This window comes from Panthera pardus, unplaced genomic scaffold, assembly GCF_024362965.1.
Source record: "Panthera pardus isolate Hobbes unplaced genomic scaffold, ASM2436296v1 HiC_scaffold_1, whole genome shotgun sequence".
Classification (NCBI taxonomy): domain Eukaryota; kingdom Metazoa; phylum Chordata; class Mammalia; order Carnivora; family Felidae; genus Panthera; species Panthera pardus.
In genome coordinates this window covers 62,075,177-62,099,840 of record NW_026526654.1, presented here as the reverse complement: position 1 = coordinate 62,099,840, position 24,664 = coordinate 62,075,177, and the positions used below count along the sequence as shown (strand labels likewise).

Sequence of the window (24,664 nt, the reverse complement as noted above, 5' to 3'; positions counted from 1 at the left end):
TAAGGAGTAGAGGTGAGCATGCATGTGGTTACCTGCAGAACTAGGTCTATTTGAGGACTAAGGAAAATAATACAGTGTTTTAGAACTGTATCTGACAGTATAGAATACAATCATTTGAAAAATGGGAGAACAGGAAGAGCAACTTTTAATGTTTTTAGTAATCATGTTGTGGCAGAACTAGCATAGTTATTCTAGACTGTTGTATGTGTACTATGGGATAAAATAGATGAATAATTATGAGATATTGTAGTATCTTCCCTGTCCTTAAGAACCAAGATTCTTGGAAGACAAGAGCAATAGAGAAGAGGCTGTCATCTTGAATTTACCCTGGAAGTATTAATTGTCAAGAACTGCCAATGGTCTGAGATTTTGCCCTACTTGCAAGCTAACAAGTTAGCACGCCACAGTTTTGTGGGTCAGAGACAGAGGACAGGTTATTGCTCGAAATAGCAGTAAGCAGAATATCACCATTTTTGTTTTGGTTCAATGAGCCCCAGGTCCTATAAGGCAACTCGAAGCCAGATAACTGCCTATGCAGTAGGTTTCATTATATGAGAGGAACTCTGAGCTTAGAGATCTCAAAATTTTTAAGTAAGCATGCTTGCCCATTGCTCTAACAAGGAGACGCTACCTTTACCTTCCAAGGCCATAAGCAAACTTGTCCTTTGCTGTGGAGGGAGATGCACCTCCAAAGCTGTTTCCTATGCAAACACTCTTAAAAATATTTTCTGGAACGAGAGGACAGGCAGTGCCTTATTTGCAAGATGTGCAGAAATGCAAGAAACCGATGCAGAGTTGTCTCCCAACATCGGTATGAACTCGACGTATTTCCTGTCTCTGTCTACGCAAAGACCTGGAATCAATGACCGACCCAGTAATAGTGAACATTCCTATTGCCCAAATATTAAAAATATTGAAGTATTATTTCTCTCTGAAAGGGATGAAGTCTTCTTGGAGAGATCACTGGTTCCAGGTTTTGGGGAGGAAAAGTTCAGGATAATCCTGGGAAATTTTGTTATACCATAGTAAGAACTCTGTTATACTCTACAAGAACTCAGAAATTACCTTGAAAAAGCACCTGCTGGACAAAGATGGACAATTTGAGCTTCATTGATAATAGTTGCAATTGATTTAAACATGATAGATATACTCAAATCCTGGATTTATAGTGGTATTTTAAAAATAGTATCTTCATATGATTAAAATGACCCTAGTTCATTATAGTGTCAGAGTGTAGCCTGATGCAGGGCTCAAACCCAAAACTGTGAGACCATGACCTGAGCCAAAACCAAGAGTCAGATGCTTAACCAACTGAGCCACTCAAGTACCCCATGTCTGTATTATTTTATAATAAAAATATTAAAAAAAAATATGTCCAATAAGAAAAGGCTAACCTAGGCATGAAGATTTTTTTGTGTTTATCTTCACGTTCCACAGATAAATAAGCAAGAGCTAAATTTCAACAGATTCTTGAAAACTTGGGAGGACCTGTATAGAATTATTCATCATGCAAAAATAAATAAACATTAAAAAAATATTTTTTAAATGAGCACCTGAGGGGCACCTGGGTGGCTCAGTCGGTTAAGCAGTTAAGCGTCTGACTTCGGCTCAGGTCATGATCTCATGGCTCGTGAGTTTGAGCCCCCCCATCAGACCCTGTGCTGACTGCTCAGAGCCTGGAGCCTGCTTCAGATTCTGTGTCTCCCTCTCTCTCTGCCCCTCCCCTGCTCACACTCTGTCTCTCAAAAATAAATAAATGCTAAAAAAAATTTTTTTTTAATAAAAAAAAAATAAAGGTGTACCTGGATGGCTCAGTCGGTTAAGCATCTGACTTCAGCTTAGGTCATGATCTCACTGTTGGTGAGTTCAAGCCCCACGTCAGGCCCTGTGCTGATGGCTCAGAGCCTGGAGCCTGCTTCAGATTCTGTGTCTCCCTCTCTCTCTGCCCCTCCCCTGCTCATGTTCTGTGTTTCTCTCTCTCTGTCTCTCAAAAATAAACAGTAAATAAATTAAAATAAATACATAAATTCTTATGTTAGCGAGCCTTCTTTTATATAGGCACCACACTGGCCTACCCTTGCATAGGGTAGTTCACTGAAGAAAATGTCCCAGTATTTTTTTTCTAGAAGAATTTTTATAAAAGTAAATTTTGTTCATTACAGAATGTTTAGAAACAAAAGGATAAAAAGTAAAATAAAAAAATATATTGTTCTTCTGTTCCCCAGACATAAACATGAATAATATTTTGGTATATTTCCTTTTATATATTAATACATTGACCTTGGGAAGATACAGTTTTGTACCTAGTTTATGTTCTCATCTTTGGCTCTGTACTTGGATTCAGGCCTGGGAGTAAGGGCATTTAAGGTCCAAATCCCTTTCAAAGTAGAACTAGTTAATATTTTTGGATTTTATGTTCCTAGGTGGGCTACATCATGCAGCTGCCCGAATTTCTGGTGACAGTGTATATAAGCATTTGAAGTATGAAGGTGGGATTCACCGAGTTCAACGAATCCCCGAGGTGGGCCTGTCATCAAGAATGCAGCGTATTCACACAGGAACCATGTCAGTCATTGTCCTCCCTCAACCAGATGAGGTAACCTTACCAGGAGGCATTGACAACTTCAGCTTAATAGGTGTTTTGCTGACAAGCCTTAGCTTCTAGGAAACTGATTTTTTTTTTTTTTTTTAATATATGAAATTTATTGTCAGATTGGTTTCCGTACAACACCCAGTGCTCATCCCAAAAGGTGCCCTCTTCAATACCCATCCCCCACCCTCCCCTCCCTCCCACCCCCCACCAACCCTCAGTTTGTTCTCAGTTTTTAACAGTCTCTTATGCTTTGGCTCTCTCCCACTCTAACCTCATTTTTTTTTTCCTTCCCCTCCCCCACGGGTTTCTGTTACGTTTCTCAGGATCCACATAAGAGTGAAACCATATGGTATCTGTCTTTCTCGGTATGGCTTATTTCACTTAGCATCACACTCTCCAGTTCATCCACGTTGCTACAAAGGGCCATATTTTGTTCTTTCTCATTGCCACGTAGTACTCCATTGTGTATATAAACCACAATTTCTTTATCCATTCATCAGTTGATGGACATTTAGGCTCTTTCCATAATTTGGCTATTGTTGAGAGTGCTGCTATAAACATTGGGGTACAAGTGCCCCTATGCATCAGTACTCCTGTATCCCTTGGGTAAATTCCTAGCAGTACTAATGCTGGGTCATAGGGTAGGTCTGTTTTTAATTTTTTGAGGAAACTCCACACGGTTTTCCAGAGTGGCTGTACCAGTTTGCATTCCCACCAACAGTGCAAGAGGGTTCCCGTTTCTCCACATCCTCTCCAGCACTAGGAAACTGATTTTTGATGATACACATTGAACTTTGTAGTCTATATTGGGAAATAACTCTTCCCAAGGTAAAGTTGCCCTTCTTATGCCTCACCAGGGTATTTTCTTTTGCTTTTTAAATAGAAGCCAATTCTCTTCATAAAACAGAATTCACAAAGTTTTTATAATGTTGCTTAAGTTTTATCTGTGGAAATGAATTCCATAGATAATATGTTGAGGGCAGTGACATAATATCTATATGGGGTCTATTATCTTATTAGTTGAATACAGCCATATTGCCTATTTTTTTTCCTTTTTAAAATTTTATTTTAAATATACAGAAAATTGAAAGACTGCCACTAAAAACTTACATAACCTTCACCTGTAGTCAATACCCATTTACATTTTGCCATATTTGCGGGATTCCTATGCGTGTACGTGTACACATATTTTTAAATAACTATAAAGAGTATAGCAGACACTATGAGGCTTTATCCTCCAAATCTTCAACTTAACATCTTTTAAGATTAGGACATTTTCCTACTTAAACAATACCATTATCTGTGAAAATCAGCCATAATTCTGTAATATTATCTTCTAGGAAAAACTCCTGCACATTGTGTTTACTCACAGAATACTCCTCCACTCTAAGTGTGTCGAGCTTTTTTTTCCACGAGCAAGCAATTTCTCAGTAATCTGTGGACACCAAGTGGCTGTCCTACAAGTCAACTCAATTCTGACATGACCTACCAGGAAATAGCATCAGACCCCACAGGCTAGGAGCTCATTCCCACCGGTCTCCCTTCCCTCCCACCTCAGAGGTCAGTCACCAGTCCAGGGTGTCGCCTGTGCTTCTGACCAAGTGGCTATGAATTGAGAGGTTTCCACAACCCCCATCCTTGGGCTCGATAATTTACTGAAGTAGCTCACAGAACTCAGTTACTATGAAAAGTTGTTTATTACAAAAGATACAATTCAGGAACAGCCATATGGGAGAGATGTATGGGGCAAAGTACGTGGGAAGATGTGCAGAGCTCCCCTACCCTGTCTAGGTTCACTACCCTCCTTGCACCTCCACGTGTTCACCAGCCTGAAAGTTCTTTGAACCCTGTGTCTTGAGGATTTTCATGGAAACTTCTATACATAGCCATGATTAATTCAACCATTGGGCACTAGCGATTAATTTGACCTCCAGCTCCTTTCCCTTCACTGAAAGTTGGGGTGGGGGCAGTAGAGCTGAAAATTCCAGTCCTCCAATCACATGATTAGTCCCCCTGGCAGTCAGCCCCCATCGTGTGGTTACCTAAGGGCTTTAGAAATCACCTCTTATTAACATACACTTAAAAGGGGGCTTGTTGTGTACAACAAAATACCTTCATCAGTCTTTATTTTTTAATAATTTGTTTTTAATTTACATCCAAGTTAGTTAGCATATAGTGCAATAATGATTTCAAGAATAGAATCCAATGGTTCATCCCTTACATATAACACCCAGAGCTCATCCCAACAAGTGTCTTCCTTAATGCCCCTTGCCCATTTAGCCCATCCCCCTACCCACCACCCCTCCAGTAACCCCGTTTGTTCTCCATATTTAAGAGTCTCTTATGTTTTGTCCCCCTGTTTTTATGTGGTTTTTGCTCCCCTTCCCTTATGTTCATCTGTTTTGTATCTTAAATTCCACATATCAGTGAAATCATATGATATTTGTCTTTCTCTAATTTCGCTTAGCATAATTTTGCTGACTAATATTCCCTCTGTGTATATATGCCACATCTTCTTTATCCATTCATCCATCAATGGACATTTGGGCTCTTTCCATGCTTTGGCTGTTGGTGATAGTTCTGCTATAAACATTGGGGTGCATGTGCCCCTTCAAATCAGCTTTTTTGTATCCGTTGGATAAATTCCTAGTAGTACAATTGCTGGGTTATAGGGTAGTTCTATTTTTAATTTTTTGAGGAACCTCCATACTGTTTTCCAGAGTGGCTGCACCAATTTGCATTCCCACCAGTAGTGTGAAAGGGTCCCTTTTTCTTTGCATGCTCACCAACATCTGTCATTGCCTGAGCTGTTAATTTTACCCATTCTGACTGGTGTGAGGTAGTATCTCATTGTGGTTTGGATTTGTATTTCCCTGATGATGAGTGATGTTGAGCATTTTTTCATGTGTCTGTTAACCATCTGGATGTCTTCTTTGGAAAAGTGTCTATTCATGTCTTTTGCTCATTTCTTCACTGGATTACTTGTTTTTTGGGTGTTGAGTTTGATAAGTTCTCTATAGATTTTGGATACTAACCCTTTATCTGATGTGTCATTTGCACATATCTTCTCCCATTCTGTCAGTTGCCTTTTAGTTTTGCTGATTGTTTCCTTCACCATGCAGAAGCTTTTTATCTTGATGGGGTCCCAAGAGTTCATTTTTGCTATTGTTTCCATTGTCTCCAAAGACATGTTGAGTAAGAAGTTGCTGTGGCCAAGGTCAAAGAGGTTTTTTCCTGCTTTCTCCTCTAGGATTTTGATGGCTTCCTGTCTTACGTTTAGGTTTTTCATTCATTTTGAGTTTATTTTTGTGTATGGTGTAAGAAAGTGGTCTAGGTTCATTCTTCTGCATGTTGCTGTCCAGTTTTCCCAGCACCATTTGCGGAAGAGACTGTCTTTATCCCATTGGATATTCTTTCCTGCTTTGTCAAAGATTAGTTGGCCATATGTTTGTGAGTCCATTTCTGGGTTCTCTATTCTGTTCCACTGATCTAAGTGTCTGTTTTTGTGTCAGTACCATACCGTCTTGATGATTACAGCTTTGTAATACAGCTTGAAGTCCAGCATTGTGATGCCTTCAGCTTTAGTTTTCTTTTTCAGAATTGCTTTGGCTATTTGGGGTCTCTTCTGGTTCCATACAAATTTTAAGATTGTTCTAGCTCTGTGAAGAATGCTGGTGTTACTTTGTTAGGGATTGCATTGAATATCTAGATTGTTTTGGGTAGTATTGACATTTTAACGATAGTTGTTATTCCTATCCGTGTGCATGGAATCTTTTTCCATTTTTTTGTGTCTTTTTCAATTTCTTCTGTAAGCTTTCTATAGTTTTCAGTGTATAGACTTTTCACATCTTTGGTTAGGTTTATTCCTGGTATTTTATGGGTTTTGGTGCAATTCATCAGTCTTATCATAGGAAATTCAGAAGGTTTTAGGAGTTCTGTGGAGTTATTTCTAGGTTGTTTTTTTTTTAAATCAGGATTCCATCAAGTTTCATACCTTGCCATTAAGTCATATATATCTTTAAGGTTGGAACAGTCTCCCAACCCTTTTTTTTTTAATTTTCTGAAGCATCTAGACCATTTGTCTTATAGAATTTGTTTCCTCATGGTACTCTTTAACTCATTCCTTTATCCTATTGCATTCAGATTATATGTTTTTTGTGTTTTTTTTTTAATGTTTATTTATTTTTGAGAGAGACAGAGCATGAGGAGGGGAGGGGCAGAGAGAAGGAGACAGAAGATCAGAAGTAGGCTCCATGCTATGAGCATAGATCATATGCTCACTGATATGTGGAATTTAAGATGCTATGACCGTGAGATCATGACCTGAGCTGAAATCAAAAGTTGGACATTTAACCAACTAAGCCACCCAGGGCGCCTCAGATTACTCATTTTGATCAAGAATACTTTATAGGCACTTATATTCGTGTTGCATTTTATCAGAAGACACATAATATCAGATTGTCTGACTTTAGTGAGGATTAGTTTAAACATCGTGACCATAAAACTATCACCGTTTTAAAATTATATTTTTCTCTTTGCAGTTCCTGAGGAATCTCTAGGGTACATATATCCTATTTCCAACAACTTTTCAATGATCTTAACATCCATTAGTGATCTTTTTGCCTGAATCAGTTATTTTCTTTGGGGTTGCAAGATGGTAATATTCTGTCTTTTCTTCTGCATTTATTAACTGGCATTCTTTTCTGTAAAGAACTTTCCTCACTAATATATCCTCTCTCCTCCTTCCTTCTTTCTTTGTCTTTTATTTTACCTCATTATAAACTCAATATTATTTCATTATTGACCTCATTATAGACTTACAGTTTGTGAGTTCTAATCACTGTTGTGTTTAATGTTCAATTTGTCCCTGATTTGGTCAGTGGTAGCCTTTTTAGGGCAGCTCTTTTTGAAATGACCCCATTAGTTTTTGAGCATACCCTTGCTTTCTGGTATAATTAGATATCCTAAGCCCAACTTCTATCTGTCTGCCTCAGACTTGGCATCAGATCTCATTTCTTTTGGTGAGAAATATACCCAGAAATTAAGAGCTGGGTACTATGTATGCTCATTATTATTAATGTGTGCTTACATTTAGATTCTTTAATGTACAGAGCTAGGATATACATATGATTTTAAATAACTGGTACCAATCACTAGTATTACCAACTCAAATTTAACATTAAGGGAGTATTTCCTCCTCACCATCTTGCATTTTGTATTTATATCTCTTTACACTTGAGTAAAAATTTTATTTCTTAATCACATTAATATATTTATGTTTTTCTTTATTATGTAGCATATATAAAATGTTTTTAAAATTAGCAAACTACTGAGTACTGTTTAAGAATTCTGTCCTTAGGATATTGCCTACCAGGAAAGCATAGTCAGAGCACTATGTTCAAAGACCATCTGAAATAATGTTTTTCTATGTGCTTATGATATCATTATGGTAAATATTTTGATTCATTTGTTTCTGTTCCTATTAAGTATTAGCATTTGAGTTTTCTTTCCTCTTTTATATAATTTCACTCTTGGTGTATGTAAACATTTATGTAGTTCAGAAATCAAAACCATAGAGTTTTCTTGCTTCCCTCCTTATTCCTTCCACCCCATTTTCACCTATCCTCTTATTCTCTTCATATTCTTGAAAATTAAACTCATGTAGTGGAGTTTCATTTTCATAAAAGAGCAAAGTCTTATTCTCTTAATTGACATTTAAAATTCTTTGTATTTCATTAAGTCACTGTTTCTTTGTTCAGCATTTTCCAACAGTCATTAGGTAGTTATAACATTTAAGAGACTAGGACATATAATATACATCTATTTACTACATGACTATTTAATATACTGTAACCACAAAAAATGGGAAATTACTCTTCTCTTTAGTGTTTGTTTTTAAAAAAGTGTTTATTTTTTGGGACCGTGCAAGTGGGGGAGGGGCAGAGTGAGGGGGACAGAGGATCTGAAGCAGGCTCTGCGCTGACACTCTGAGAGCAGTGAGCCCAATATGGGGCTTGAACTCACAAACCACAAGATCATGACCTGAGCCGAAGTCGAATGCTCAACCGACTGAGCCACCCAGGTGCCCCACTTCTCTTTAGCATTTATTGAAATTTTAAGGTAGCCAACACTGGCATATTTTAACAAAAGCTGTATAATCTTTTCTTCACAGTATAGTATTCATTTTAGAGGAAACAAAAAAATAACCAAATTGTATATTAGAGTCTAAAACTGACCCTGTTATTACTCTACAAAGAGAAAAATCATACTCTCTGCCATTCATACAAATAAATGATAAATGTGGAACAAGATGTTAGTTCTCCCCTGAAAAACATCGTATTTTGTAATGTGTGTGTGTGTGTGTGTGTGTGTGTGTGTGTGTGTGTGTAACAAATTACCACAAATTTAGGGGCTGAAAACAGAAAAAAAATTTATTTTCTCACAGTTCTAGAAGCCAGGAGTCTAAAATCAAGGTATTGGCAGGACCATACTCCTTCCAGAGCTTCTAAGGGTGACTGCTGCCTTGCTACTTCCAGTTTCTAGTGTCTCTAGGTGTTCCTTGGATTCAAGCTAGATAGCTCTCAATGCACACGTTCCTCTCCTCTACTTTCTCCTCTAAGGACACTTCTTATTGGATTTAGGGCCTATTTGAATAATCCAGGATGATCTCATCTTAAATCAATTACAGCTGCAAAATCTCTTTTTCCAAATAAGGGTCTAGTGGTGAGAACATGAACATATCTTTTTGGATGCTACCATTTAGTCCACTAATAAGTACACATAGTCGATTCTCAGTATTCACAGTAGTTATGTTTTGTGAAGTCTCAGCAAACACTGATTTAGCAAATATTGAACCATCATTTCCCCTAGGGGAAATATGTATGTGTGTGTATACATATATTTATATGCCTATATATTTCTGTATCTATTTATCTTACATGGATTATAATCTTAAAAGTAACCTGTCATGGTAGAGTCTATTTTCTTTATTTTACAAAGAGAAAATGAGGTTCACAAGTATTAGGTGACTTGCCGGAGGCTACTTCATTAACAGATGCCTAAGTTGGGGTTCAAACCCCATCCAACTGACCCAAGAGCCAAAGCTTCTTGCACTACGCTGCTCTGCCCCCTCCTGTCTTCATTCTCTGGCCATACTGAAAAAAGAAAGCCAAGTGTCACCTCGTTCGACCTCAGCTGGGAATATGCACATATAGAGCAGCTTGGAGTTTCTACAGTTCTGCGCATGTCACCTTGTGACTGTGAAAGTGCAGCAATAATTGATATGGGGAACAAATAAAGTAGGTGAATTTGCATATAGTCAGGGAATAATGAGGATCAACTTTATGCATACACGCATACGTATATATGTATATTTTCTATCAAATGTGGCTTTGTGGCATGGTGTGTGAGGAAACTTGAGAGATTGCCTAACCCCATGATCTCATAGCAACATAATCAGTGTCAAAAAATAGCATCAGTTGATATAGGGAGTTTACGGTTCTTTCTTGGGTATAAGCTCTTTCTTAGTTTAAGTATTAAAACATTTGTTGGACGTAGACTTTACTTACGTTGTACTTTTGGTTCTAGGTAGATGTGAAAATAGACCCCAAGGATTTGCGAATAGATACATTTCGAGCCAAAGGAGCAGGAGGTCAGCATGTTAATACAACTGATAGTGCTGTCAGACTCGTCCATGTCCCCACAGGTAATCAAGTCCCTTTGCTTTTGTACTTTTAACCTGTTTTTACATCTTACAAAACTATTCAACATTGAGAAGAAAATAGTTTTGTGTTAGTGTCTTGTTTCTTGCACCAACTCTTTAAGTTGACATTGGGATCATGGGTCTGAGGTCCCCAGTATGTTCATATTCCACTTTTTTTCTCCGTTTCAAATTTTTATTTAAATTCTAATTAGTTAACATATAGTGTCATAGTTGGTTTCAGGAGGAGAATTTAGTGATTCATCACTTACATATAACACCCAGTGCTCATCCCAACAAGTACCTTCTTAATACCCATCACCCATTTAGCCCATCCCCCCCGCCTCCATTCCAGCAACCCTCAGTTTCTTTGTTTTGAAGAGTCTCTATCATTTGCCTTCCTCTCTATTTTTATCTTATTTTTCCTTCCCTTACCCTGTGTTCATCTGTTGTGTTTCTTAAATTCTACATATGAATGAAATCATATGGTATTTGTTGTTCTCTTATGGACTTACTTCACCTAGCATAATATACTCTAGTTCCATTCGTATCATTGTAAATGGCAAGATTGCATTCTTTTTGATGGCTGAGTAATATTCCATTGCGTATACATACACACCACACCTTCTTTTTTGTTTAATTTTTTTTTTACATTTATTTATTTTTGGGAGAGAGAGAGAGAGAGCAAGTGGAGGAGGGGCACAGAGAGAGGGAGACACAGAATCTGAAGTAGACTCCAGGCTCTGAGCTGTCAGCACAGAGCTTGATGCGGGCCTCAAACCCACAAACCGTAAGATCATGACCTGAGCTGAAGTTGGATGCTTAACCAACTGAGCCACCCAGGAACCCTGATATACCACATCTCCTTTATCCACTCATTAGTCAATGGAAATTTGGGCTTTTTCCATAGTTTGGCTATTGTTGATAATCCTGTAATAAACATCAGGGTGCATGTGCCCCTTCAAATCAGTATTTTTCTATCATTTGGGTAAACACCTGGTAGTGTAATTGTTAGGTCGTAGGATAGTTCTGTTTTTAATTTTTTGAGGAACCTCCATGCTGTTCTCCAGAGTACCAGTTTGCATTCCCACCAACACTTTAAGAGGGTTCCCCTTTCTCCACATCCTCACCAACATCTTTTGTTTCCTATGTTGTTAATTCTGACAGGTGCAAAGTGATACTTCATTGTGGTTCTGATTTGTATTTCCCTGATGACGAGCAATGGTGGGCATCTTTTCATGTCTGGACAAAAGCCATCTGGATGTCTTCTTTAGAAAATACATCTATTCGTGTATTCTCTATCCCTTTCTTAACTGGATTATTTGTTTTGGGGATTGTTTGGGGATTGTTTTGGATACTAACCCTTTATCTGATATGTCATTTACAAATATCTTCTCCCATTCTGTCAGTCGCCTTTTAGTTTTGCTGATTGTTTCCTTCACTGTGCAGAAGCTTTTTATGTTGATGAAGTCCCAGTAGTTCATTTTTGCTTTTGTTTCCCTTGCCTCCAGTGACGTGTTTAGTAAGAATTTGCTACGGCCTGGGTGAAAGAGGTTGCTGCCTGTGTTATTCTCTAGAATTTTTATTGTTTCCTGTCTCACATTTGGATCTTGCATCCATTTTGAATTTATTTCTGTGTAGGGTGTAAGAGACTATATTTTTTCCATTGGATATTCTTTCCTGCTTTGTTGAAGATTAGTTGACCATATGGTTGTGGGTCATTTTTTCTGGGTTTTCTGTTAAGTATTCCATTGATCCAGTGTATGTTTTTGTGCTGGTACCATGTTGTCTTGATGACCACAGCTTTGTAATACAGCTTGAAGTCCATAATTGTGGTGCCTTCACCTTTGTTTTCTTTTTCAGGATTGCTGTGGCCATTCAGGGTCTTTTGTGGTTGTATACAACCTTGTTTGTTCTAGCTCTGTGAAAAATGCTGCTGGAATTTTGATAGGGATTGCATTAAATATGTAGATTACTTTGAGTCGTATAGACGTTTTAACAATGTTTGCTCTTCTAATCCATGAGCATGGAATGTCTTTCCATTTCTTTGTGTCATCTTCAATTTCTTTCATAAGTGTTCTATAGCTTTCAGAGTACAGATCTTTTATCTCCTTAGTTAGGTTTATTCCTAGTTATCTTATTATTTTTGGTGCAATTGTAAATGGCATCAATTCCTTGATTTCTTTTTCTGCTGCACTATTGGTGTATAGAAATGCAACAGATTTCTGTACATTGATTTTGTATCCTGTGACTTTGCTGAATTCATGTATTAGTTCTGGCAATTTTGTGGTGGAGTCTTTCATGTTTCCTACATAAATGACATCATGTCATCTGCAAATAGTGAAAGAGTGACTTCTTTCTTGCTGATTTGGATACCTTTTATTTCTTTTTGTTGTCTGATTGCTGAGGCTAAAACTTCCAAAACTATTAAACAACCATGATGAGAATGGACATTCCTGTCTTGTTCCTGATCTTAGAGGAAAAGCTTTCAGTTTTTCCCCATTGAGGATGATATTAGCTGTGGGTCTTTCATATATGGCCTTTATGATGTTGAGGTATGTTCTATCTATCCCTACTTTGTTAGGAGTTTTTGTCAACAATGGATGCTTTATGGGGCGGCTGGGTGTCTCAGTCAGTTAAGTATCCAGCTCTTGATTTCAGCTCAGGTTGTGATTTCACGGTCATGGGATCAAGCCCCACGTCAGGCTCTGGAGCATGGAGCCTGCTTGAGATTCTCCCTCTCCTTCTCCCTCTGCCCCTCCCCACTTTCATGCTTGCTGTCTCAAAAAAAAAAGAATGGCTTCTGTACTTTGTCAAATGCTTTTTCTACATCTATTGAGAGGATCATATGGTTCTTATCCTTTCTTTTATTAACGTGGTGTATCATGTTGATTGAATTGCAAATTATGACTCACCCCTGTAGCCCAGGAATAAATCCCATTTGATCATGGTTAATAATTCTTTTAATGTACTGTTGGATTCAATTTGCTAGTTTCTTGAGAATTGTTGCATCCATGTTCATCAGGGATATCGGTCTATAATTCTCCTTTTTAGTGGGGTCTTTGTCCGGTTTTGGAATCAAGGTTATGCTGGCCTCATAGAATGAGTTTGTAAGTTTTCCTTACATTTCTATTTTTTGGAACAGTCGAGAAGAATAGGTATTAACTTTTTTTACATGTCTGGTAGAATTCCCCTGGGAAGCCATCTAACCCTGGACTTCTGTTTGTTGAGAGATTTTTGATTGCTGATTCGATTTCTTTGCTGGTTAATGGGTCTGTTCAAATTTTCTATTTCTTTCTGTTTCAATTTTGATAGTTTGTATGTTTCTAGGAATTTATCCATTTCTTCTAGATTGCTCAATTTGTTGGCATATAATTTTTCATAATATTCTTTTACAATTGTTTGTATTTCTGTGGTGCTGGTTGTGATCACTCCTCTTTCATTCATGATTTTATTTAGTTTGGTCCTTTCTCTTTTCTTTTTTGGTAAGTCTGGCTAGGGCTTATCAATTTTATTCATTCTTTCAAAGAACCAGCTCTTAGTTTTGTTGATCTGTTCTACTTTTTGTGTGTGTGTCCATATTGTTTTTTTCTCCTCTACACTTTATTATTTCCCTTCTTCTGCTGGCTTTAGGCTTCATTTGCTGTTCCTTTTCTAGCTCCTTTAGGTGTGAGGTTAGGTTGGGTCTTTGAGGTTTTTCTTGCTTCTTGACATAGGCCTTTATTGCAGTATACTTCCCGCTTAGGACCGCCTTCGCTGCATCCCAAAGGTTTCGGACTGTCGTGTTTTCATTTTCATTTGCTTCCATGTATTTTTTTTACTTCTTCTTTAATCTCCTGGTTATCCCATTTATGTTTTAGTAGGATGTTCTTTAACCTCCATGTTTTTATGATCTCTCCAAATTTTTTCTTGTGGTTGACTTCAAGTGTTGTGATCGGAAAATATGCATGGAATGATCTGTCTTTTTGTACCTGAGGGCTGATTTGTGACCCAGTATGTGATCTATTCTGGAGAATGTTTCATGTGCACTCGAAAAGAATGTGTATTCTGCTGCCTTAGGATAAAATGTTCTGAATATATCTGTTAGGTCCATCTGCTCCAGTGTGTCACTCAAACCTATTGTTTCCTTGTTGATTTTCTGCTTAGATGATCTGTTCATTGCTATAGGTGGGGTGTTAAAGTTCCCTACTATTAATTGTATTATTATCAATGAGTTTCTTTATGTTTTTTTATTAATTGACTTATATATTTGGGTGCTTCCAAGTTGGGGCATAAATATTTATAATTGTTAGATCTTCTTGATGGATAGACCCCTGAATTATTATATAGTATCCTTCTTCATCTCTTGTCATGGTCTTTGGTTTAAAATTTAGTTTGTCTGATATAAGTATGGCTACTCTGGCTTTCTTTTGATGTCCGTTAGCATGATAGATGGTTCTCCATCCCCTCACTTCCAATCTGCAGTTGCCTTTAAGTGTAAAATGAGTCTCTTAAAGGCAGCCTATAGATGAGTCTTGGTTTTTTTGTTTTGTTTCGTTTTGTTTTTATCCATTCTGATACACTATATCTTTTGATTGGAGCATTTAGTCTTTCTACATTCAGAGTGATTATTGGTAGATATGAATTTAGTGCCATTGTATTACCTGTAAAGTCATTGTTTCTGGAGATTTTCTTCATTCCTTTCTAGTCTCTGTAGCTGTTGTTCTTTCCTTCCCACTCAGAGTCCTCTTTAATATTTCTTGCAGGGCTGGTTTAGTGATCACAAACTCCTTTAGTTTTTGCTTGTCTAGGAAACTCCTTATCTCTCCTTCTATTCTGAATGACAGACTTGCTGGATAAAGTATTCTTGGCTTCATATTTTTTTCTATTCAGCCCATTGAATATATCATGCCACTCCCTTATGGCCTGCCAAGTTTCTGTGGACAGATCTGCTGCAAACCTGATTTGTCTTCACTTGTAGGTTAAGGACTTTTTTTCCCCTTGCTGCTTTTTGGATCTTTCCCCTATCTCTCTATTTTGCAAATTTCACTAGGATATGTCTTGATGTTGACTGGCTTTTGTTGATTTTGATGGGAGTTCTATGTGCCTCTTGCATTCTGATGTCTGTTTCCTTCCTCAGATTAGGGAAGTTTTCAGCTATAATTTGTTGAAATAAACCTTCTGCACGTTTTCCCTCTCTTCTTCTGGGACTCCTATGATACTAATATTATTACACTTTGAGGAGTTGCTGAGTTCCCTAAGTCTTCATTCATGGTCCAATACTTTTTCTTCTCTCCTCTTTTCAGCTTCATTATTTTCCATTATTTTATCTTCTGTATCATTGATTCATTCCTCTGCTTCATCCATCCTCAGTGTCATTGACCACTCAATTTTACATCTCCATTATAGCATTTTTTTATTTCAGCCTGACTAGTTTTTAGTTCTTTTATCTCTGCAGTAAAGGATTCTCTAACATCCTCTATGTTTTTCTTAAGCCCAGCTAGTATCATTATTATCGTTGTTTTAAATTCTGGTTCAGGCATCTTACTTGTATCTGTTTTGATTAAATCCCTGGCTGAGACTTCTTCCTGTTCTTTCTGTTGGGGTGAATTCCTATGTCTTGTCATTTTGTCTTGGTCACTGTTTATGTGTGTGTATGTCAGGAAAGCCTATTATATTCCTGCTCATGAGAGTAATTGCTATATTGAGAAGAGGTCCTATACTGTCTTGGTACTGGTGCTTCAGGAAGTATTTCAGAGTATGCATTCTGTTGTTGTGCTTTAGCTGCTCTTTCCCTCAGGTCAATCCTTTGCAAAGTTTCTCCTTGCCTGCATTGGGGAGTGTTTGGACACTGTCCACTGTGTACAAGTTTTAACTAAGTATGTTTCAGTCTGCTTGTTAAAAGAGGCTAGATCCTATTTCCCCTAGAGCTGAAGCTTTGCAGCACTCTGTGATCAGTATACTTGGTGCACATGAGGGGTTTGTGGTCTTCTGAGGGAGGATCCTGCTGTACTGGTTTTCAGGAGGACTTGCCTAGGAAAGATGCACCTGCAGGGCGCAGGGGGGCAAGAACTTGGTGTAGGCAGTTCCGGCCTTCACTGGGGGTCTTGTGTTGCTCACTGAAGTTAGTCGGTGCCGATGGGGAGGGGATAATGGCATCACCCCACTCTCTTGTCTCCAGAGCAGGGAGTTCAAGCCTGCTACTCTTCAGGAAGCCCTCACAGAAGAGTGAACAGCCTCCCTTCCTGTGTCCCCAGCTTCCATCACAGCCCTGCCTTCACCCTGTCTGCGTCCAAGCTTTCTGCCTGCCAAGAGGCACAGTACTCCTGTGTTTTATCTCAAGAATGTGGCTGGGTGTCACAGTTTCAAATTTTAGGGACCTGGTGCAGCATGGACCCGCGCTGATCCTCTGGGGGAGGGTCTTGCTGCACCGTGACTGGTGCTAGTTTGTCCCTGAAAAGCAGTCACTCAACCACACAGTGGTTGGGAGTTTATGGTAAAGCACATCAAAAAGCCAGCACAAAGATTTGCTGCCCTCAGCAGGTGTCTCTGTTCCTATGCTAATGAACAGGGCAATACCTTGGCACTTTCCAGTTTTTTTGTCCCTGGAAAGTCCATGCCACCTCTCCAAAATGCACTCCAAGAAGGGAAATTGTTTCTCCCCATGAGACCAAGGGGATCCTCAGACCACGCCGTCCACTTCCAGGCTTTTTCCCTCTTTCCCTAGAGGAGTAACACTGAGTCCCCCAAGCATGACCCCAGCAATGACCCAAACTTCTAAAACTTCAGACTTTGAGCTCCACTGCTTATAAAAACTTGCAGGAGTCAGCCCCTCTCCTTTTCCCAGTCATTGGTTTTGGGGAAGACTTTTTCTTGTACAATTTCCTATGTGGTTTTTTTTCTCTCTTTCTCTCTTTCTCCCTCGCTCCTCTCTCCATGATCAGGGCTCCCTCTCCTCCGCAACACCTGCAGTTCTTTTCTCCCTCAAATCAACTCTGCAGCCTCTTCCTTCCACAGGGTGGCCATTTTTCTCCCTTTAGATGTGCAGTTTGTTCTCAGTCCTCAGATCAATTCAGTGTTCAGAATGATTTGATATTTATCTGGCTGTGTTGAGAGACGAGGCAACCCTACCCCTACTACTCTGCCATTTTAACTCTCCCCTCCCTATTCCACATCTGTTTGGTAAAGGTACTTCTCTCAAAGGATGCAGATAGTGAGTGGACCTATTGAGAGAAGCCACCAGGTATTCTGGACAGCGGTGAACAACCAGAGATGTCCCAGCCTAAAAATAAACATGAAAGCAGTATTGGACATGCTACTGTTATGGATCTACAAGTCACCTTGGAGACTGAATGCTAGCTCCATTGGGCTGTGTTGCATTAATGCTGTTATTTTGAATGTTGGTAATTGTGGTATACTATGAGGTAGTTTTGCAGCCCTTGACGTGATTTCAGGTATTTCTATCATTTTTCAAATTTTAAACTTACTTTAAGCTTTTAAAATTTCCTTTTTATGTTTTTATTTATTTTTTAATTTTTAAAATGTTTATTTATTTTGAGAGAGGCAGAGCACAGTGGAGGGGCAGAGAGAGAGAGAGAGAGAGGGAGAGGGAGAGAGAGGGAAAGAGAGAATCCCCAGTAGACTTTGCTATCAGCACAGAGCCTGACATGGGGCTCAGTCTTACCAGTCATGAGATAATGACCTGAGTTGAAATCAAGAGTCAGATGCTTAACTAACTGAGCCACCCAGGAGCCCCTAAAATTTTCCTTTTTAAAATTAATTTTTACATTATATATTATAAGGTTTTCAAAGTCAATGGTAAAATCCTATAACAAAAAACAGCAGCTCCTTAGACCTCTTTTTCCTCTGCCTCCCTCCTTCCTTGACCCTGAAGTCCCATTACCCACAGGCAACCAATTTAAACTCTTAGCTATTTTTTCTGATAATTACCTCAGTGTTTCTAAATATTAGATTGTGCTCTTTTTTTTTTTTTTAACAGTTATTTGTTTTTGAGAGAGAGCAAGAGCACAGGGGAGAGGCAGAGAGGGAGAGGATCCAAAGCAGCCTCCACACTGTCAGTGCAGAGCCCAATGTAGGGCTGGAACTCAGAATGACCTGAGCCCAATCAGATGCTTAACTGACTGAGCCACCCAGGTACCCTAACATATCGTGCCTCTTCTGATCAATTAGTTACAATATTACATATTGACTTCTTTTTTTTTTATTTATTTTTTTTTTTTTAATTTTTTTTTTTAATGTTTATTTTATTTTTGAGACAGAGAGAGACAGCATGAGTGGGGGCGGGTCAGAGAGAGAGGGAGACACAGAATCTGAAACAAGCTCCAGGCTCTGAGCTGTCAGCACAGAGCCCGACGCGGGGCTCGAACCCACGAACCGTGAGATCATGACCTGAGCCGAAGTCGGAAGCTCAACCGACTGAGCCACCCAGGCGCCCCTGACTTCTTAATGTAGTAGGTAAATATTGGGGCTCTTTTATTATATCCTCTTTTCTTCTACCTAATATATTTCTATTTTGGCAAAATTAACCTTCACTGCTTTCATACACAGAGTAAATCGTGTTCGCTGCTGAGCCACATAGCACACAAGTATCCCCCCAGCTTTTCAAAAATTCACATTAAGCTGCTTCACTTTTATGAAAGACCTACATTATGCCTGTTTTCACCAACCAGGAGAAGTCCAAAGAGGATTTTCCCTTTTACAAAACAAAAGGTGAAAAGAGAAAATAGTGTTCAGCATTTATTTTGCAGCCAGCTGTTGTTGAGGCTTCACATACGCTGAGCAGTGAGAGTGGCCCCACCAAGCTCCTTCCCCAGGAACTACACTCAGCACCTCAGCATCAAGTTACCACAGATTTGAACTCTGTCTCTGAGCATCTGGGCTTTATCTCAGTTATTTTGTCCATCTGTTAGCAAGATGTGTTTAAGGAATCAGCCTTAAACAGAGGTTACTTTTTGGGTGTGGGAATGCTCAATAAATTTCCCATGTAACTTAATGGTAATGGTTCTTCACTTTACACCATTTCAGCCTTTGAAAGCTTTCATAAGAATATTCTACTTTCTGATAGCAGGCAAGACCTGTACTGTGATGTCGTTTCCTAGAGTTAATAATTACCTCATTGGTTTTACATTTGCTTAGTTTTCTTTGACTCTGAAGTCTTGCTTGATCTTCCAAAAGCTCTATAAAATGAAACTTACCAGATTTTCTATGGAGCTAACGTGTTTTGGCAACACCGTTTATAGAGCCCTGGATTATCCTGCTCTAGTCTGGGTGATTTACTCTCCAAGGCTACGGCACAGGGGCTGTTCCGGACACTGACCGTCTGGGAATTCCCCTCATGTCTGTTCTGTGTTGGAGCCTCTCGTTTCTTGGATCCCATCTCATCTCTCTTAGTTTACTCCCCCATTTTAGTGAAGCCCTCCTCCAAGTGGTTTCCTAAGAAAAGATGCATGAGACAGACATACTTTGAGACTTTGTACATCTGAAAATAGCTTTATTCCAAGCTCACACTTCATTGATCATGAATACTTGATTGGAAGTAATTTCCACTTAGAACATTTAAGGCTTTTGTCATTCATTGTATTTGTTGTTTTCAATTTGGAGACTCATGCCCTTCAGTTCCAAAATATCTTCCTCAATAATTTATTTACTGTTTTCTTTCTTCTTCCTGGAATTTCTGTTACTCCAGTGTTAGATCTCTTGAATTTATTGTTTGTCTTCTTTTTTTCTCTCACATTGTCTATCACTTTGTGTTTTAGGTTTTTTTTCTCCAGCGCTTTTACTGAGTTTTAAAAATGTGTTTTTTTTTTTAAATTTTCACAAGTTTTTTTATTCTCAGAATTGTCCCATTTTGATAACATCCTGTTGTTGTCATTGATGGAATTTTTTTGTTGTTGTCGTTCAGATATTAATTTTAGTTTCCCTGAAGTTCTTTTGCTTCCTGCAATGTCTGTGTTTCCTCTAAGTTTATTTTTTCTGTTTTACTCTTACTTTCTTGTTGGAAATGTCTAGGAATTCCTTGCTGTCTATATATACATACTAGAGGGAGGTTCTAAAAGCTCTGGGGTGCTTGGATGCCACTTACCCACTAGGAAGTTTCACTGAAGAGCAGTTAGATGATTAATTAGCTTTTTTATTAGGGACTGCCAGATGTCAGTGTTTATAGATCTTTTTACTTGAGTAGTTTGTTTTCTCCCATATAGGATTGTCCGTGATATATTTAAAAGTAAGGTTAAGGTCTCACCATTCACTAAGCAACCTTACTTAATCCTCTTATTTTCAGTCCCATGTCTCATACTTACTCTCCTTTGTCGCAAGTCTCAAGTCTGAAACTTACTTAATTCCCTTACTTAATTCCCTAAAGACTATACCTTCTTCTGCCTCCTACAGATTGAGGGAGGGGACTTAAAGATACGCTTCAAGACTTTTTGTTTTTAGTGACCAACTTCCGAAGTACCTGGTGCCTCAATTCCTGAGGCTTTCTGGCACTCAGCAGGGCAAATAGGCTTGTTACTGGTCAGCTCTCCCTCTACATGGAGTTATGTTTCACTTCCCCCGCCATAGCTAAGTCATTTACCATTCTTCATGTGCTTTCTGTCTGTATATATCGTGTTTGGGGCTACATGCATCATATGTTTTTATTTTGCATTTCTGTTTCTTGTTGTTTTAGTATGATTTTTAAAAGAAAGAGGAGGCCATCTTGAGATCAGATGTCACCTTTAAATTTTCAGCCAGTTATTATTGCTTGCACTGCTCGTAATAGCAAAAGTTAATATAGCCTAGGGGCACCTGGGTGGCTCAGTCAGTTAAGCATCCCGACTTTGGCTCAGGTCATGATCTCACGGTTCATGGGTTCAAGCCCCATGTCAGGCTCTGTGCTGACAGCTCGGAGCCTGGAGCCTGCTTCAGATTCTGTGTCTCCCTCTCTCTGTTCCTCCTCCACTCGCAGTCTGTCTGTCTGTCTGTCTCTCTCTCTCTCAAAAATAAATAAACGTTAAAAAAATTTTTTTAAGTTAGTATAGCCTAAATATCCAACAACAGGATAATTTTATAATCTCAAGTTCTCTTTGATTTGTATTCCATAAGAAACTGTAAAAACCTAGAATATATACAGGAGCAAAAGAACAGAAAACATCTGTCACCATTCCAAATAACCACTTTGGTATATATCTTTAGTGTATATCCTTTTGAATTCTTTTCTATGCATATAGAAATAAATCCCTTTCATCAAAAATGAGATGATAAATTTTGTAGCCTACCATAATTTACCTGTGAAATCCACAAACTGTTGGATACTTAGTGTGTTTCACCTCAACCCTGTATTGTGGAATATTGTTCTATATTATACTATCCAGAATAGTAATAATGAGTGTACACTGAATTAAAATTTTAAATGAGAGAAAGTCAGGTAGAAGTGATAAAAATTCTAACAAAAATGAATCAAAATATTTTTAAAACATACACCTTGTACAGCTATAAATTACTCACTTTACAAAAAGTGACCAATGGTTTGTTGCCAAACTTACCTTGAGCCAAATTATTTTTTAGCTACTTAGATCTGGTTCCTTGATTTTAGAGAGGCGTGGGGTGCCTGAGTGGCTTGGTCAGTTAAGCGTCCTACTCTTGACTTCAGCTCAGGCCATGATCTCATGGTTCGTGAGTTAAAGCCCACGATGGGCTCTACACTGACAGTGTGGAGCCTGCTTAAGATTCTGTCTTCCTCTCTCTCTGTCCCTCCCTCATTTCCTCTCTCTCTCTCTCAAAATAAAAAAAAATTTTTTTTTTAAAAATTGAAAAGAGACCTCAAGGCTTACCCTCAAACTTCCCTTTAAGCAATGCATTACAAAGCCTCCTAACTTTTATGAGTCCATGTTGTTAGGAGCAGGTGATTTCTTGAATCTACTGTGTACTTTGAGGTCGACCATCATTTCAGCATCTACTGCAAAGAAAACTCAGCCTTTCTTCTATCTTTTCTACTCCATGACCCTTAGAATGGGAACCGTGTCCCTGCTGGACTTGAAAGTGAGAGCTATAGGTCATTCTTCCATTTTCTCCTTGCACATGGACTCTGAAGAATCACATTTTTTTCGACCTACTGCTTCTATATAACTCCATTTTTTTACCATTGGAAGAGAGTAGTACTGTAGGGGTATGACTAAATGTTTGTTCAGGGAAAAGTTACTTTTGTGTGTGTGTGTAAAATTTAACAAATCAAGATGAAGACAAATTAATATTTTGTGCTTTAAAGCAAGCTTTTTGGTTTTTTATCAGTTAGTGAGTGAAAGTGGGCCTCAGTAATTCTTACACTATATTCCTTCATCATTGTAGATTATGGATAATACCTAATTCTTCCAAATCAGATTTAAGTTTTTACATCAATTTGCATTTAAAAAAATTTTTTTATGTATATTCATTCTTGAGGGAGAGAGAGAGAGAGAGAGAGAGAGAGAGAGAACACAAGTTGGGGAGGGGCTGAGAGAGAGGGAGACACAGAATCCAAAGTAGGCTCCAGGCTCCGAGCTGTCAGCACAGAGCCCGATGCGGGGCCTGAACCCACAAACTGCAAGTTCGTGACCTGAGCCAAAGTCGGATGTTTATCTAACTGAGCCACCCAGGTGCCCCTTCATCATTTTGCATTTTAAGATTACAGGGTTTTTATTTAACCTTTGATTATATATAATTTCATCTAATGTAAGAACCCAATGATTAAGACATCATGATTTTGTTACTATGAACATAGAAAACACTACCAATTAAGCAATGATATGTCAATGAATGTAAGATGCACTTTAATTTCAGAGATGTTAATTTTTTAATGGGCTATTTTAGAATGAAATATGGTATATTTGTTCTCATTTATAATTAAAAATCCTAAATAACAAATGTAGTTATTTAGCAAACACACATTTAATACCTACTTGGTACCATTGCTACTTGGAATTTTGGAACCTTTTTTAGAGTATTAAAACAATACTGAGAAAAGTTTAAATTTATTTAATTATTTTTATTTTAGAAAGAGAGAAAGAGACAGCACAAGTGGGTGAGGGGGCAGAGAGAGAGAAAGAGAGAATCTTAAGCAGACTCCATGCTCGGCATGGAGCCTGACATGGGGCTCGATCCCACAACCCTGGGATCATGACCTGAGCAGAAATCAAGAGTCAGGCACTCAACCAACTGAGCCACCCAGCTGCCCCTAAAAGTTATTTTTTTCCAAAGCACTTTTACAGTTTTTTAATCATCCTAGTACCTTATTCAACAACTCTTCTATTATTCAGCGTAGTTCCCCCGGACCCAGGTCCTCTCTTCCTAAGGGAGTACTTGTGATTAAGTACTGGTCTTTAGAAAGTGTATTAAAATATAAGACCAAGTGATTTCCTTGGGAATCACTGAGCTGGTAAGTAAGAGTTTTAAGCTCAAAGTTCTGATCCGAGCCACTGGATGGGAATAGTATCGATGTTTAGGTAGAACTTACTGCTGGTCAGCTGAGAAGAAGAAGAATTTGAAGGAAAGTTTATGAGCGTCTAGCCATCTTGAAATAAATATTTTCATATCCTTTTAGATGGTGAAAAAAAGGATACCAGATTCAGGACAGCTGCAGGAAAGTGCCCCAGCCCAAACAGAGGGCTGCATGTGACTGTACAGCAGTCAAGAATAAACTAATAGAGGTGAAACCTAGGTATCCTAGTAAAAGTATTTAGCAGCTGTAGATTGTAGCTTATTTAGACAGGGCAAAAGCACAATTTAGAGAGTTAAATTTGGGGGGTTTTTGGAGGGTAGAATTTTACAGAAAATTTTTAAGTCTCCAGCAAAATAGTTACTTACGACTGTATCAGTTTAGCTGGCCTAAGCCAATATGGATTTTGGGTTTTGTGGCTCACCTCTAAGGTACTTGAGAGCAGGATCAGACCTAGACCTTCAGAATGGTAGCTGCAAAGTTAAGAACAGCACAGCCTGAAGTATCAAGGGTCATTATTTCAGGTCGAGATTCAGGCTAGTAACTGGGCTACACAACAGGCAAAACCCACCCAAATCCAGAAGGTGGCTAACCAAAACATGTATGATCAGATGTGGGATTAGCTGATTTTAGAACCAGGACAACTGAGAAACATTCACTATGAACTCTTCCTTATAAAGAGTTTTATAAATAGTTTCTTCTCATTAGTTTCTATAAACAATTGACCCTTGAACAACATGGAACAACATGGAAATTAGGAATGCAACCCCTTGTTGCCAAAAATACACCTATAAATTTGACTCCCCCAAAACTTAATAGCCTACTGTTGACCAGAAACCTTACTGAAAAAATAAACACATACTTTGTGTTGTATGTATTAAATACTGCATCCTTATACTAAAGTAAGCTAGCGAAAAAAAAA

General features: G+C 38.5%; 1 protein-coding gene across 7 annotated transcripts in view; it reads left to right on the top strand.

Moving 5' to 3' along the window:
- MTRF1 (mitochondrial translation release factor 1) overlaps positions 1-24,664 on the top strand; it is a 50,172-nt gene that overhangs the window by 15,520 nt on the left and 9,988 nt on the right. For 6 of the 7 annotated variants that reach the window (XM_019447428.2, XM_019447423.2, XM_019447427.2 and 3 more), the window contains 2 exons: positions 2,424-2,596; positions 10,181-10,298. In XM_019447428.2, the coding sequence (XP_019302973.2) occupies positions 2,424-2,596; positions 10,181-10,298 (291 nt within the window). The remainder of the gene's footprint in view (positions 1-2,423; positions 2,597-10,180; positions 10,299-24,664) is intronic. The other variant, XM_053899160.1, reaches the window with a different exon arrangement.